We start from the raw sequence: 17,094 nt of genomic DNA, 5'->3' as shown, positions 1-17,094 counted from the left end.
ATCACTGAAGATCTGATGTCTCTTTGAAGGATGTTGCGGCACAGTTTAGCTAGACAGGAAGGGATTTCTACAAGGGGCCACTGCTCTGAGCACAATTCTACAAGCTTCATCTAAGGTAACATTCCATCATTGGGCAAATTAGCAACAACAGAATTTCAAGCAGCCTTGGAGAACACAGATCTTCACCCATCTCAATCTGTATGCAGGCCTGGGCTTGAGACAGAAATGGCCTCAGTCACCCTAACTGATGATTTTTGGCAGAAGAGGGACAAATGGAGTGCATCCTTGTTGATACTCCTGGACCTCTTGGTGCCTTTTGATACTATTAACTATGGTATCCTTCTGGAGAGCCTGGCTGGACTGGGATTGGGGGAGGCATTATGGTTCAGTAGTCCCATACTTACCTTGTCATCTGGTTCAGAAGATAGTGTTGGTGGGGCTGCTACTTGGCTCTGTGGCATTTGTGCTGTGTTGTCCCATGGGAGTCTGTTTGACCACCATGCTACTTAATATGAAATCACTGGGTCACCAATATGGAAATGACACTCAGCTCCTTAACAGCTGAGTCAGGTCCTGGACAAATGCTTAGGGAAGGTAATGGGATGGATCAAGGCCAATATACTGAAGCTCATTCCAGACAAGATGGTCACTCAAAGCTGCTTGAGGACTGAGGATTCAGCCTGTCGTGGAGAGCCAGCGTGGTGTAGTGGTTAAGAGCAGGGATTTGGAGTGGTGGATTGTGATCTGGAGAACCGGGTTCTATTCCCCACTCTTCCACATGAGCAGCAGAAGCTAATCTGATGAACTGGATTTGTTTCCCCGCTCCTACACATGAAGCCAGCTGGGTGACCTTGGGCTAGTCGAAGCTCAGGTAGAGCTCTCTCAGCCCCACCTATCTCACAGGGTGTCTGTTGTGGGGAGGGGAAGGTGATTGTACGCTGGTTTGATTCTGCCTTAAGTGGTAGAGAAAGCCGGTATACAAAAAACCAACTCTTCTTCTTCCCATAAAGGAGCAGGTTCTTATTTGGCACTGCCGTGAGGTCTTGGCCTGACACTGGAAGCTCAGGTCTCTTCCATGGCATGTAGGCCGTTCGCCTGCTTCAGTTGATACGCCAACTGCAGCTGTTCCTTGAAAAGTGTGACTGGACCACAGTGATCCATACTCTGATCACATCCAGATTACTGTAGTGCACTCTAAGTGGGACTGGCTTTGAAAGCTGTCCAGACACCTCAAATACCAAGCTGCTGTTGAGAGAATGGATACAGGGATCATATCAGCTCTGTTCTCAAAGATCGGCACGGGTTACTGATTTTTTCTCTCTGGGAATAATGTTAAAAGTCCCGGCATACAAGGCCCTGAACACTTTGAGAGAGGGTACCTGAAGGACCACCCCATCCCACATGGATCAGCCTGCCAGTTAAGACCTTCCTGTCAATCCCTACTGTCTGTGTCCCCACCTACAGAGGTGATGCGAGAAGCAGTTAGAGACAGGGCTTTCTCAGTGGTGCTGCCTCATGTTTGTAATGCCTCCATCCCACCAAGGCTCATCTGGCAGCTTCTCTACTGTCATTTTGGTGCCAGACCAAAACATTTTTATCCAGGCTTTCATGTCAAGGTTTATCATTCTTTTTTTTTTAAGCCAACTGCTTTATGGCCTGCATACTGGTATGTGTTTTTTAATTACTACAACAGTTTTATTACAACTGCTTTTAACTTCTGTTTATACTGCCTATGACCCTTCATATGGCTATTTTTTAAATGGCTATTTTATGTTCTGTGTTTTTTGTTGTTTTTACTGTGTTAGCTGCCTTGAGCTGGAGTGGTGGCCTTAGCATGGAATGCCTTTTCTGCTCTCTGTGACGTCCGCCTCTTAGATAGAAAAGAGGTTCCTGGATTGATTTCTGTATCTAGCTATGCACCTAACACTACAGCTCTTTGTACTAGCACTCTCAAAACAAGCAAAATCAAAAAGCAGTAGTTTTAAATGGGCCTTCTAGTGCTGCTTTAAAAGCTTATTGATCCAGGAGAAACTTACCTATGCTTTTCTCGCACTGGGCAGTAGTGCTAGATGGAACAAGGGTAATGTAGAGTCCTGGAAGATAAATAGAAATCAGATTTATCCACATACATCACATATATTGTAGCCAGCCTGGGCCAGTGCAGTGAAGTAATCAGAAGGTTAGATTAGAATGCAAGGTTAGATTAGGATCTGGGAGATAATGGGTCCAGATCCAAACTCTGCCACAAAGATCACTGGATAACATCAGCCCATTCACACTCTTCCTCATAGCCCAACCTACCACACGGCTTCTGTAAAGGATAAAATGAGAAAGCAAAAAGTGTGTATGCTGTTCAGAACTCCATGGAGGCAGGGTGGGATAAACGTGTACACAACGGATAGGTATCTTTCCCAGAATTCATACACAGAGAGATCCCACCTCCTGGATGGAGGAAACCATTCTGTCTTATTAGGAAGAGAAGCTGTATGGATCGTAGATGTTGTATGGGAGACTCCTGAATACCTCTGTGGGCATTTCAAATATTGCCCCTTCATACACAGACTTATTTGATGCTCAAAGTTGTTAGCCCTTAGCTGATCTGAATGGCAAGGTTGCAGCATGGAAAAAGCCACATGTAGTTTCTTCTAGAACTTTATTGCCTTTTATTTTCACTTTTCTTCTTTTTCTTGACCAATTTTATATCAGAAACATTTTAACACCTGTCTAAACCAAGGGCTTCTCCTGAATCCTGAGGAAGGTGAAAATGACAACCAAGATCTATAATATTTGTCTCGAAAGGTGGTAAGCTCTCCTTCCCTGGAGGTTTTTAAGAGAGGTTAGATGGACATCTGTCAGCAATGCTGATTCTATAGCCTTAAGCAGATGATGAGAGGGAGGGCATCTTGGCCATCTTGTGGGCATGTGGTGGGGATCACTGGGGGTGGAGGTAGTTGTGAATTTGTGCAGGGGGTTGGACTAGATGACCCTGGTGGTCCCTTCCAACTCTATGATTCTATGTCTATCACTAGGAGACAGTGCAGGAATTTTTTTAACAGCTAGGTTTAAGAATGTAGTTCCTCATACTATTTTTTCCCAAGAATGCAATCCATGGAGCTAGTTGCCATATTTTGTGGCTGACTCTGAATGAAGAGTGAGGTAATTCCGTATCCCAGCTATTTAGCCCTTCATTCCTTTGCCTGTTTGCACAGTTCTCTCAGTAGCCATAGCTTCTCAGGAACAAAAGGGAAGGCCTCTCTGTGGCATGAATATCTGTGGAATGATTTACACATCTGCTAACGTGGGAATGGCTTCTATCTTGGCAGCTGACATTCAACAGCTGAGGCCAGAGGCCCTCCGGAGTGAAAGGCCGAAGTCACAATAGCTGCAAGCAAAGGAGCCCTGTAGCATGTTTTTTCATGTCAATTAAATTAACAATGTCAAATTAATTACACATTACTCCGGCCATGTCACTGTTGCCTTTTATAAGACGGTGAACAATTTTTTAAAAATTGTGCATTCATTAATACATTTTCAAACAAGTAGTTTGGAACCTAGCAACATTTGCAAAGGCCACTCCAGTTAATACCAATGATTTGCATCCAATGAGATTGGACTGGAGGCTGCAGAACAACCCTTTCCTACCCCCCCCTTCCTGCTGAAGCCGAGCCACCTGAAATGCTGCCCCCGCCCCCAGCAACAGCACAGCGCACTATGTGGGGAGTTTGCTGTGAAGAGAGGGAGGAACTGGTCAGCCTTCCCCACGTCAGAAGTAGTGTTGTTCTACTGGGGGAAACTATCCATTGGATATAAGCTACTATGCTCATTGAATACTTTTTTTTTTTAGTTCACAGGGTGCTTAGGACATTTTCTCTCATTAATATATTTCGGCCCAGAGGATGAGGTCCTAAGATCCACTTCAGGCACACTCAAGGATACGGGCATGCCCAACGGGATACTTTATGTCTTCCTTTTGAGTGACAGATTGCAAAGTAACATCCCCTCCATTTTAACAGTGGCTTGCCTTCGGAGGTAGGGAGCTGATGTTCAATCAGCACAACCTAAGACTGCCTTGGGCATGTGGAAACAACACATGTCTCTTGCCCCTCTGCCAGGGTATGAAGTCTAGAGTTACATAAGGGCTGGCGGCTCAAATTCCAATGAAGAAATTTCCACCGCACCGAACGAAATGTGGAACTTTGTTGACGTTTCGGGGCATATTTCTTTACATTAATACAGAGTTAGGAAAGATGTTAACAGATGGTTGTGATTTTATTTTATTTTGGGCAGATGCCTGTTGCATTTCTTGACTTGCCATATTACACTTCCTAACATTTGCAAACATTGTGCTAAAAAGATGTTTTTCTCTTCCTCCGTGTGCCATATTTTTATCTGTTGTATTACAGTTCAATAAATGAGACATCTGTACGCACAACAGCTTCTGAATTTGTGCACATTCAATAGTTCCCCCCCCCCTCACTAGAACCACTGTGCAGCTCCGAGGAGCTGCTGTACATGCAATTGTGGCTATCAGGTTAACCAATATGAGCAGTGGTTGATTTCTCAGAAATTTATCGCTGAGCTCGGCCCTGTTGAAAGTCACAAGCTGTGGTCCAGAAGTACTTCTCCTAATGCAAGATAGACAGGAGAGGGCTGTGTACGAAATGCAGTCTGCAAAAATGCTCAGAGGGTCTTCCTGTATTATTTCTCACAGAGTTCCAACTCACATGAAGTCCTGCATAGGCACCTGGCCATTTATGCATGGGAGTTTTACCTGAGGTTCACTGCTGGCTGGACCCACACTTTCCTGTTGGGAATCTATGCACCAGCAGTCGCCAAGCTCAAATCAAGTCCCCGCCCCTTTAAATGCTGCTTTGTAATTGGCTTACTTTGTAGAGCTTACTGTGAGAGAAAATCCCTCCCCCCCAAACCCAATTGCTGCATAAAAAGCATTTTAAGAACAGAAACAAAAAACGGAGCAATCTGAAAGGGAGGGGGGGGGAGAAATCCAAGCCTTCGTTTTAAAAAGCCTTTCTTCAGCTCAGAAAGAGCTCCCAGGAAGCATTTGAATCCCCAGCTCTTTACACACTGCTTTGTAATTGGCTGTGAGAGAAACCAAGCTTGCATTTCCCACGCTTTGCCTTATGCACGAGGATTTAACCCGGGCTGAGCTCAGGGGAGAGGGAAGAATCGGGTTAACAGAGGGATGGGAAGTCCCAGGATTTGTGAGGGCTGGCAGCAAGGTCAACTATAATGGATGGAAAACTCAAGCATAACTCCAAGGAACAACCGAGACAGACTGGGGGCGAACATGAGTGAAAGTACCCATGCATAAACAACCCAATAAAACGTTAAGCATTACAAGCATTTGCTCAGGGGAGCTTGAGAGTCCAGAGATGAATGGCAAAAAACAACAACACACCACTGTTAAAAGCCCATTGCTAATAGCAAAAGAAAGGTCTCAGGACCCTGAAAGCCTGAGAAAGATTGGAACTGGCAAAGACGGCCTCTTCCCTCTCCTTTGTAATCCAATAAGATCCATAGAAGAGGGCTTGATGTTGGTCATCATTTCTCTAACTCCCTCCTGCTAAAGAAGCCAAGTACTTAGGACAGTACAGACAAAAATGGCAGGAGGTCATGTCACATTCCCATTCTTTCTTAGAGTGATAATTTTATTCAGCATCTAAAACCAAAGTCTTCTGGGAGGGACCTTTGTTCAAGGTTTCCCAGAAAGGCCTTGCTTGCACAATTGTTTTTACTATAAACCATCTGTCTCTTTTACTTAAAACAACATTCATTCTAAATGCTACCACCCAATAATCAAACCATTTCTTTCCCGGTTGGTATGCTTACAAGTTAAGTTCTTTGCATTAAGAAAAAATTTGGACTGAGTGACAAATATCTCATCTTGTATTACAGGTTGAGTATCCCTTATCCAGTGTGAGGGTCTCTGTCTATATGTCTCTGCTTTCCATCATTTGCTTATCAGTGGACTCATAAAAGCAGTTCACACCTTCTGGTCTCAGGCGCCAGGCCTGATCGCCCCATGTATCTTCCCCCCCCCGCTGTCCTTCCTGTCAGTACTCCCTCAGGCCGCGGCGGCCTTGGAAGTACGATAGCCTCACCAGACTTCCTGGGACTCGTCTAATGTTTTGTATTATGCCAAGCTTGTAACTTCCCATAACAATAAGTGTGAACCCCAGTGCCTCAGGGCCCTGGAGTCAATATATTCTGTAAACCCGATTAGCCCCTCACTTGCAACTCGCTACCTGTGCCTGTCTCATCTCCTGATGTCTTCAATAAATCTTTTGTTTCTTTATCAACGTCTGAACATTTGATTTGGAGAAGTAAACTCAGAGAGAGGGGATCTCTCACATTGAGTTGCAAGTCTTTGCCTCTCGAACTGCTGCTGTACCTTTTGGGACAGAATGCCAGGCGATGAGGAAAATACTCCGACTACCCCTGACGCACCGGACGAACCGGTGGTACCGAAGAAACCGGACCCCAAGGAGGAGGGTGCCAAGCCAAAGAAGCCTGTGGATCCCATCCCTGACCAAGGCCAGGACGGACGTCCCCGAGGGCTTTTTAACAATTGGCTGGACTCCCCCAAGGGTTGGTCTCTCTCCAGAACCGCGGCGAAGGATCGCCGTTTGGCCTTTCCCAGCACGGGACTTGAAGGGGACCCGGCGCGCAAGGAGGCCCTGATGGAAGAGGAACGCAGGCAGTGGCAGGAGGATCGCCAGGCCATGCAGGAGCAGATGGAGACCATGCAGCGGGTGATGGGTGAGATGGCGGCGGCTCTGGACGCGCTGAGAGTGCAACCGCCTGCTGGCAACCCTCCGGACGGAACACCGGCAGCCCCTCCCGCGCCCCCTAGCCTCCCGTCCCGCCGGGACCTGAAAGTCACGTATGACGGTTCAGGGGACCAGTTGACCTTTTTCATGGTCCAAGTAGACATTTTTATGCGAGAACAGGGCCGCACCTTCACCTCCGAGGAGTCCCGAGTGCAGTACGTGGCTTCCTTACTGCAAGGGGAGGCGGCCGCCTGGATGGTGTTGCAGTATGAACTTCGCTCGCCGGTGCTGCGAACGTTGGATGAGTTTATGGTAGCGCTCCGCAACCGCTTTGAGGACCCAACTCTGGGTGAGCGGGCTAAAGCCTCCTTGATGCAACTGCGCCAAGGGACTAAGTCGGTGGCGCAGTATGCAAGTGAGTTCCAGTCCCTAGCCAGCCGAATCCTGGACTGGAGTGAAGCCACCTTGGTACAGTGTTTCAGGGAGGGACTCAACCCAGACCTCCAACATTGGGCCTTCATGCAAGGGAACCCCCCAGACGTGGAAGGTTGGGTTCGTCACGCAGCCGACATAGAGAACCGCAAACAACTCCTGACCTTGTCCAAACAACGTCTCGGACGAGACCCAAGGCCCCGAAGCGATCGGGGCCGAGACTTCCGCCCGGGGGGCAGCGGGGTTCCCTCAGCCGCGGAACGCCGCAAGCGTTTTGAGACGGGGGTCTGCCTGACCTGCGGAGGTAAGGGACACTTTGCATCGCAATGCCCCTCTCGAGCGGGCCGTCCTAACCCCCCACGCCAAGCCCCAACCGAACCGCAGAAGGCCACCGCCGAGGACCAGCCCCGCCGCAGGAGCGGACCACCGGGCCGACGCTCCGGCGCACCCTCCGCTCTCCATGCGCGGCCCCAGGATGGGGTCTCCACTTCTACCGGCCCAACGGGGTCCCGGATTACAAATACCACTTTTGATTCGGACGGCTCCCCGACCGCCACCACTCCTTCCCCCTCTTCCAGCGAGGAGGAGGAGTGGGAACAGCCGGCAAAAAACGCCGTCGGTCTGCTGTAGAGGGGGCTCCGCAGCAGACCGCGCCTGTCGTTGTGCAAGGAGCTCCACCGATGGTAAGCGCCCAAGAGGACAATGTGTATGTGCGTGTTCACCTATCCCTACCGAAAGGGGGTCCCAGTTTAGAATTCCCAGCCTTAGTTGACTCGGGGTGTGCCCGCACCATGATTAGCGAGGAAACGGCCAAGAAACTGGGGGTCCGGCGCAAGCGACTCCCGGGACCGCTCCGCTTTTCCCAAATGGACGGGAGTGATTTTAAACGGGGCCCGGTAACCCACCGAACTGCAGCCGTGATCATGTCTGTGGGAGAGCATTGGGAACGCCTGTATTTTACCCTTGCCCCTATTGTAACCCCGGTGGTGTTAGGGATGAACTGGCTGCGGGGACACAACCCTTCCATCGACTGGGTTAAACGGGTACTCTCGTTTCCAGAAAACCCCTGTGGGTTACATGATAAGGAGCGGGTTGTCCGGACTTCGGCCGCTGCGGTGGTAGGACCTTCCCCCCAAACCACCGCTCCACCTCAACTGCCCTCCGAATACTCGCAGTTTGCGGATGTCTTTGACGTTAGGGAATGTGACGAATTACCCCCCCACAGAGAAACGGACTGTGCCATAGAAATAGTGGGGGAAGGCAAACTATCGAAGGGGAAGGTCTACCCCATGAGCCCTAGTGAAAAGGCGGTGTTACGGGACTATCTGGATGCCAACCTGGCGAGAGGTTTCATACGCCCTTCCAAGGCTCCTTATTCGGCCCCGGCCTTCTTTGTGAAGAAAAAGACAGGAGATTTAAGACTGTGTATTGACTTCCGTAGGCTAAATGCCGTTACCCAGTCTAACGCTTACCCTCTCCCTCTTATTCCCGACCTTCTAGCACAATTAAAGGAGGGCCGAATCTTCACCAAACTGGACTTAGTGGAAGCATACCACCGTATTCGCATTAAAGAGGGGGACGAATTCAAAACGGCCTTTTCCAGCTGTTTTGGAATGTTTGAGTACCTGGTCATGCCGTTCGGACTTTCGGGGGCTCCCAGTGTGTTTATGCAATTGATTAATGAGGTTTTGCATGATTTGCTGTTTCGGGGGGTGGTGGTATTTCTCGATGACATCCTCATTTATTCTGAATCTATGGAAGAACATGTGCGCCTAGTGCGAGAAGTGCTCCAGCGGCTGCGGGAGCACAGACTGTATGCTAAGGTATCCAAATGTGAGTTCCACCAACCTTCCATTACTTTCCTTGGGTACGTAATCTCCCACCAAGGGTTAGAAATGGACCCCGCAAAGGTCCAGGCGGTGCTGGAATGGGAACCTCCCACTACTCGCCGCCAACTTCAGCAGTTTTTAGGGTTTGCCAACTTTTACCGGAACTTCATTCCTAACTTTGCCCAGGTCGCACTGCCCCTAACTGCCCTATTGCGTACCAAGGACAAGGGGGATAGCGCCGCGCTACCCTCAGCCCGTTTGCAGTGGTCCCCCCAGTGCCAACAAGCTTTTGACCGTTTAAAACAGCTTTTTTCATCCGAACCCGTTTTGGCTCACCCAGATTGCACCAAGCCTTTCGTGGTGCAGGTAGACGCCTCGGATGTGGCCATGGGCGGGGCCCTATTGCAGAGGGATGAGGGGGGGCGGTTGAGACCATGCGCCTACTTCTCCAAGAAGTTTTCCCAGTCCGAAATCAACTGGGCGATTTGGGAGAAGGAGGCGGCAGCGGTCAAACATGCCCTCACCATATGGAGACACTTCCTAGAGGGGGCCGAACTACCGTTTGAAGTGTGTACCGACCACAAGAATCTTGAGGCTCTCAAGGGAGCGAGAAAGCTCAACGCCAAACAAATTCGATGGGCCCAATTCTTCGCCAAATTCCGGTTCACTCTCAAACATGTCCCTGGCAAGGAAAATGCCCTAGCCGACGCCCTGTCACGACTTCCCCAATATCGCAACGATTTCGATCGCCCTGTGGACTCCCTGTTCACTCCCGAGCAGCGGGGGGAGGTCCCAAGCTTAGCCGTCACTACCCGGTCCCAAGCCCAACGACCAGAAGCCCCCCCTTTGCTCAAAGGCATCCCGGAAGCCTTCCAGCAACGACTCCGGGACGCCTCCTTACAGGAGGAGGAACGTCATCTCCTCCCCACGGGCTTGGAACGAACCAACACTTGGTGGGTGCAAGGGGGGAAACTATACGTCCCATCCTCCCTTCGCAAAGAGGTCTTGGGACTGGTACATGGTGCCAGGTTGGCAGGTCATTTTGGTTTCATCAAAATGCTTCACCTGGTACGGAGGCAGTTCTGGTGGCCCGGTATGAGAGCTGATGTGGAGTTGTATGTGCGCAGCTGCCCCACTTGCGCCACGGCCAAGAAACGGATGGGAAAACCCCCAGGGCTTCTCAAACCGCTTGAGAACCCCTCCCGACCCTGGGAAGTTATAGCCATGGATTTCATCACCGACCTACCTCCTAGCCGAGGAAAAACGGTTCTCTGGGTAATCACGGACCTTTTTTCCAAGCAGGTCCATTTCGTTCCATGTGCAGGTCTTCCTTCAGCCCAGGGCTTGGCTAAATTATTCGTCACCCATGTCCTCAGGCTACACTCGGTCCCGAGGAAGGTACTCTCCGACCGGGGGGTCCAGTTCGTTGCCAAATTCTGGCGAGCCTTTTTAAAACTCATGGGGGTGGAGGAACAGGGCCTGTCCTCCGCCTATCACCCCCAGACGGATGGTCAAACGGAACGAGTAAACGCAGTGGTAGAATGTTATTTGCGTTGCTATGTGAATTTCCACCAGGACGACTGGGTCGACCTGCTGCCATTTGCCGAATATGCATACAACAATGCGCCTCATTCCTCTACCGGCTTTAGTCCCTTCCAAGTAATATACGGGACGGAATTCGGTCCTTTCGGTTCCGCCCCCGTCACGCCAGAGCTCCAAGCCACCCCTGATCTTCAGGAGTGGGTTCAGGTAGTTAAATCTACCTGGCCGTGGCTACTCAAAAATCTTGAGAAGGCAAAAAGCAAGTACAAGGAACAGGCGGACAAACACCGGTCTCCGGGGTTGGGAATTAAAGGTGGGGGAGCAAGTTTATCTGTCCACCAAAAACCTCCGCTCACTTCGCCCTTGCAAAAAACTGAGCGACCGTTATGTGGGACCTTTCCCCATTACCAGAGTAATCAATGAGGTCACCGTGGAACTGAAACTCCCAAAGACTCTTCAGGGAGTCCATCCTGTCTTTCATATAAGTCTCCTCAAACCGTATGTGGCTGCTCCCCAGTTCCACCCCCCTCCCGAACATGAGATTCCTACTGTGGTAGGAGGGGATACCCATCTGGAAATATCCAAGGTTTTAGATTCCAAATGGAAGAAGGGGAAACTGTTCTACTTTGTTCGCTGGAAAAACCTTGGGCCCGCTCACGATGAGTGGGTGGCCGCACCCCACATGGCGGCCCCTCGCTTAGTCCGGGAATTTCACCTCGCTTATCCCGATAAGCCTCGCCCTCTCGAAGACCCCGGAGGGAGGCCTTAAGGGGGGCAGAATGTGAGGGTCTCTGTCTATATGTCTCTGCTTTCCATCATTTGCTTATCAGTGGACTCATAAAAGCAGTTCACACCTTCTGGTCTCAGGCGCCAGGCCTGATCGCCCCATGTATCTTCCCCCCCCGCTGTCCTTCCTGTCAGTACTCCCTCAGGCCGCGGCGGCCTTGGAAGTACGATAGCCTCACCAGACTTCCTGGGACTCGTCTAATGTTTTGTATTATGCCAAGCTTGTAACTTCCCATAACAATAAGTGTGAACCCCAGTGCCTCAGGGCCCTGGAGTCAATATATTCTGTAAACCCGATTAGCCCCTCACTTGCAACTCGCTACCTGTGCCTGTCTCATCTCCTGATGTCTTCAATAAATCTTTTGTTTCTTTATCAACGTCTGAACATTTGATTTGGAGAAGTAAACTCAGAGAGAGGGGATCTCTCACATCCAGACTGCTTGGGACCAGAGGTGGTCCGCATTTCGGATCTTTCTGTATTTTCGAATATTTTGGAATATCTGGTCCCCAACCTGAGGCAGAGAGAGTGAAGCAGCTTCCAGCAGACGTGCCAGCAGTAGTCTCTCTTTTTTTTTCTCCCCACCATTTCCCAGCCTCCTTCCTGTCTCCTCTGTACCCTGTTCTGGGCGGCGCAGATCTGCCTGGATGCGAGCTCAACCGGTCCAGTTTTCAGATCAATCTGGATACTGGATGTCTGAATAAGGGATACTCAACCTGTATTTCTTTCCTGGAACAGCAGAGCATCACCAACTTTCACACTTAGTAAAGAACCTGTTCTTTCAAACAACCTATTGTGATTCGAGTCCCAGGTGAGGTCTACCTGATGAGCTGTTAGTTGTAGTCTCTCTAGTCCCTTCAATTTTTAAAGGGTCATTATTTTCTAAATGGGTGTAGCTGTTTAGTGAAAACATTTGGTGAGAACGTCATCCTCTCTCACTCTCCCAGCTCTTGCTGGTTCGGGGTGGAGGCGCGGACATGGGAGGCGATTGCTTGATGGTCCCAAATTTTTGGGACCCAAACAAATGCCCCAAAGGAAAGGCCCAAAAATTCAGGATTAAAAAACCCATGCTCTTCCCAAATCCAGATCCAAAATTAATCTGAAATTTATTGATGCGCACACCCCTAGTTAAGGGCAAGAACTGTAGCCACAATCCCGTTCCCTTCTTCCTCTGAAGAGGGTTTTCATCGAGTAGAGAGAAAAGAGTCCTCTTCTACTTCAAGTAATAATCTTCAATTCTGCCACGGGAGTCAGCCTCTGTGGCTCATACAGGGTTTGTAGGGTAAAGGTGGCAATTGTGCTGATGCTTTCAGGGATGTCAAATCCATCCTACTAGACAGCAGTTTTGCTATATCAGCTAGCTACTGTGCTCTGAATAAAATCTAAGCTGGCAAACAGATGTCATGGGATACATCCTCTCTTTCTGCCCATCCAAAATATCCTTGGCTATCTTCAAGGTCAAACTATAAATTCCTTATAGTATCTGGATATGGCAATTAACCACACACACAATTACAATCACTGCATCACAAATTCCTCTACAAATTCTACCATACACTGAAGGCTCTCTGATGTAGTCTGGCCCAGCTACACAGCCCTGGAGAGCCAGCGTGGTGTAGTGGTTAAGAGCAGTGGACTCCAATCTGGTGAACCGGGTTGGTTTCCCCACTACTACACATGAAGCCAGCTGGGAGACCTTGGGCTAGTCCTAGCTCTCTCAGCCCCACCTACCTCACAGGGGGTCTGTTGAGGGGAGGGGAAGGGAAGGTGGTTGTAAGCCGGTTTGATTCTCCCTTAAGTGGTAGAGGAAGTCGGCATATAAAAAGAAGAGTCTGTTGAGGGGAGGGGAAGGGAAGGTAGTTGTAAGCTGGTTTGATTCTCCCTTAAGTGGTAGAGAAAGTCGGCATATAAAAAGAAGAAGAGTTGGTTTTTATATGACGACTTTCTCCGCTTAAGGAAGAATCAAACTGGCTTACAATCACCTTTCCTTCCCCTCCAACCAAAAACAAACTCTTCTTCTTCTATTCTTGGGTCCATACCCAGGTCTGCCCCAGCTCCTATCAAGCAGACACACAATGTGAGTTCCTGGTTGACACTTCGATGCTCAGGAGGACCAATTTGGATCAGGACTCTGGCCCATGGAGAGAGGGGGGTTCAGGCTTTTCCCTGGTGCTGTTTTCCCAACAAGGCAAAGCTCCAAGGAGCCGCTATTTGCCCTGTTGCAAAAACTTATGTGTAGCCCACAGCTGCTTTGAATAAATTAAACAAAAACAAAAAACGTGTGGAAAATATTCACGCAGCTGGATGTCATGTGTCGTTTGAGCTTTATACACTATGGGTTAGTTTGGATACTCCAAAACCCTCCACACTGAATGTCTCCATGGACACAGAGTCACAAAGGAAGTAGAGTGATCTGGAGTGATCGTGCGGACAGCAGCCTCTCCCAGGCAGAGGTTTGCATGAAACAGTGGCTCCTTTCCCCCCACTAACTTGAGTGGATCACTGTCAGGAAGCTGCCCTCCAGGAGCTATGAACTAACGCAAGGCTGAGAGGTCAGGCATCCACATTGTCTCGAGAGCTGCAAAACCACAACATTCTTTACCCAAAATAACTTCCCTGTTTTCTATGGTACTTCCTGTATCAAATGAAGCAGAGAACAATTCACACAGCAAGCACCCCAACCCTATTACTTATGATGCAAACATGGACTGATAAAAAGACCCACTGGAAAGTTTCTTATCCGGCCATTGCTCTGGAGGGCCGCTGCCACCATCTGGCTCAACAGCCTGTTGGCCACGGCTGCCACTTCACCAGCCATTTACCTGTGATGATCATCTCCCCCTCTTTGGAGGGGGAGACGGTCACCAGAGGTAGCACAGCACAGTGGTAGCCTCCTCCTTTTCTCTAAGAAGAAGGTTCACCTGTTAGTGTAGCAGAAGTTGCCTCTGCGAGGAAGAGAGGAGCAGCTGGAAAGGAGGTGGCAGCAGCACCCATGCCTGGAATACACACTACATGAGGAAGAAGCAACAACTCCGAGTAGAGTGAACTAAACACAGCGGTGGCTGCCACTTTCACACCTGTTTGTGAGAGAGAGGAGGGGAAGGTGACCGCTGTGATCACAACTGGACCACAGTCTCTGTGAGAAGGAGGAAGCAGCTGCAACCTCTTCCTCCAGCAGAGAACACCAACAGCCACGGCCTCCTCCTTGTGGACTCCTCCTCACCGTCTTGTGAGGAGGAGGCAATGGCAGGGCACCCTCTTGGGAGCCAGCGTGGTGTAGTGGTTAAGAGAGGTGGACTCTAACCTGAAGAACTGCGTTTGATCCCTCTCTCCTCCACATAAGTGGAGGACTCTACTCTGGTGAACCAGGTTGGTTTCCCCACTCCTCCACATGAAGCCTGCTCAGTGACCTTGGGCTAGTCCCAGTCCTCTGCGAACTCTCTCAGCCCCACCTACCTTACAAGGTGTCTGTTGTGGGGAGAGGAAGGGAAGGTGATTGTACGCCGCTTTGAGACTCCTGGTTGAGAAAACCAGGGTATAAAAACCAACTCTTCTTCTTCTTAGTGAGGAACTGGTAGTCACAAAGAGTGCAGAGGGCCCCACTAGCACCTCCTTGCTTCAGTAACTGCTGCCTCAGCACCTTCTTGCTCAGCTACCACAATCGACCAGGTGGGATTACAAAGCTGAGTCAGAAGTGACATGGGCCTTTTTTGCAGAGCGATTTTAGCTTCTGACCCTGCCACTGTAAACAGTGCTTGGCAATTAAGATATTCCCTCCAATACCAAAGATGCCACACAGAATCTCGGCTCCCAAGATCAGCATGAAACACATGCTCTGCCTTGTCTTTGTAAGAAAGGAGGAGACCCATATTGGGCCACTACAGCCCTCCTTTAAGTTTCCTAGGGCAAGGAGCAAACCCTGGACCCTTTTAGATCTATCAGAAATGTTTAGAATACATTAAGGCCATGGAGTCAGCATACCCTACAACCTCCCTTGTCAACCAGCACTTTAGCACACAATTTAAGGTAAGCAAGACATTTTTTAAAGATGAGAAAGGGTATAGTATTGGAATGAGATAGAGATTATAACAAACAAGCTTGTTACACACACACACAGGCTGGAAAAGTAACAGACAGATTGGCACTACTAAATATTTAGGTTGTTTACCATGGATCTAAACCTTTCCCAACATGAGAAACCTCCTTGGCATCTCTTTGTTTGGTACTGACCCCCATGATAGACCCAGCCACTTGTGAAGGAATCTGATCCACAGTCAAAAACACGTTCTCCTTCTTAATGCCCTCTTTGACATCTCTCTTTCAATTTCCCTGCTGTTCACATACTCTTAGAAACATTAAAAACCAATCCTTCCCGTACGTACTACTCAAAGGAACAGAATTATTATTCTCCCAAAGAGTTACTTCATCAGGAATAGCAGACAGAAATAATACGAGGGCTATCTGAAAGGACAAACACAAGGAGGAAGCCATGATGGGATGTGAAAATCAGGCTCACCTCATGCACACAGAAATCTTAAGTGAATTTCCTAAAATATAAGCACATTTTCATTTTAACAGCTGGTAATTCTTTCATATTAGGGCAGCCATCCTTAGGTTCAATCCAGCTCCCAGCGTGTACACCAGCGACTTGAACAAGACCGAAAGCCCCTATGAAAGAATAAGGCTGTGTCACCTTGCGCAACACGTACTTCTCCCACAGTGCATGGTGACATTTAATCCTATCTCATGCTCTGAATGAGGAAATCTTGGTAATCAGCAGTCACATGGATCTCCCTCAGGGTTGGGAAATTCCTGGAGATTGGGGGGGTGGAGCCTGGAGAGGGTGGGGTTTGGGGAGGGATATCAGTGGGGTTTAGCGGCAGAGAGCCCACCCTCCAAAGCAGCCATTTTATCAAGGGGAACTGATCTCTGTAGTCTGGAGACCAGTTCTAATTCAAGGAGATCTAGGACTCACCAGGAGGTTGGCAAGCCTACCACACTGGTCACAAGGCTTCTTCTAACGTCTTTCCCTTTCTACTCCATACTTGTCCCTCTGCAAGTAGAAAAGTATTTCGCACTCATAATCACACACTTGCCCTCGGCATCCCTGGTCCAAGTTTAAAACCTTGGTGAGGAGACCTGTCATGAGTCCCATCCTGGTCCCCATGATTCCCTGCTTGCATTAAACTCCCAAATCCGGCAATCACTTTGGGCAGCCTCTGCAGCAAGAATGAGAACAGGCCAGCCAATAACAAGTCCCTCCTTCCCCAAGAGGGATTACTGATCGGCTTAGTACCATCTGGAGCAGGGGTGTGATCATAGAAAAAATGATAAAACCGTGAAGTGAGAGTTGCATTTGCCTCTCCCAGGACCAAACAAGGGATGAGGCTAGGCCCTTGTCAAGCAGACATGGCTCGGGATCTGTAAGCCAGTAAGTGGGAAACCAGTTCATTCAGGTTGCATTAGCTTTTTATGTTGTTCTATGTTTTTGCATTCTCCCATGTGTATAACAGAAAAAAACCAGCATCCTACGAAAGCTGAGGTCCAACTCATTTAAAAATGTAACATGTGGAGTAGTGGTTAAGAGCAGTGGGAGCCAGCGTAGTGTAGTGGTTAAGAGCGGTGGTTTGGGGCGGCGGACTCTGATCTGGAGAACCGAGTTTGATTCCCCACTCCTCCACATGAGCGGCGGACGCTAATCTGGTGAACTGGATTT

At 49.1% G+C, this 17,094-nt stretch overlaps 1 protein-coding gene across 1 annotated transcript in view; it reads right to left on the bottom strand.

Annotated features, from left to right (window-relative positions):
- ADGRE5 (adhesion G protein-coupled receptor E5) overlaps positions 1-17,094 on the bottom strand; it is an 88,433-nt gene that overhangs the window by 47,514 nt on the left and 23,825 nt on the right. Inside the window, exon 2 of the mRNA XM_056848064.1 lies at positions 2,037-2,093. Within this exon, the coding sequence (XP_056704042.1) occupies positions 2,037-2,093 (57 nt within the window). The remainder of the gene's footprint in view (positions 1-2,036; positions 2,094-17,094) is intronic.

The sequence above is a fragment of the Euleptes europaea genome, chromosome 1 (genome assembly GCF_029931775.1).
Source record: "Euleptes europaea isolate rEulEur1 chromosome 1, rEulEur1.hap1, whole genome shotgun sequence".
NCBI classification, from domain to species: Eukaryota; Metazoa; Chordata; class Lepidosauria; order Squamata; family Sphaerodactylidae; genus Euleptes; species Euleptes europaea.
This window is presented reverse-complemented; position numbering and strand designations above follow the sequence as displayed.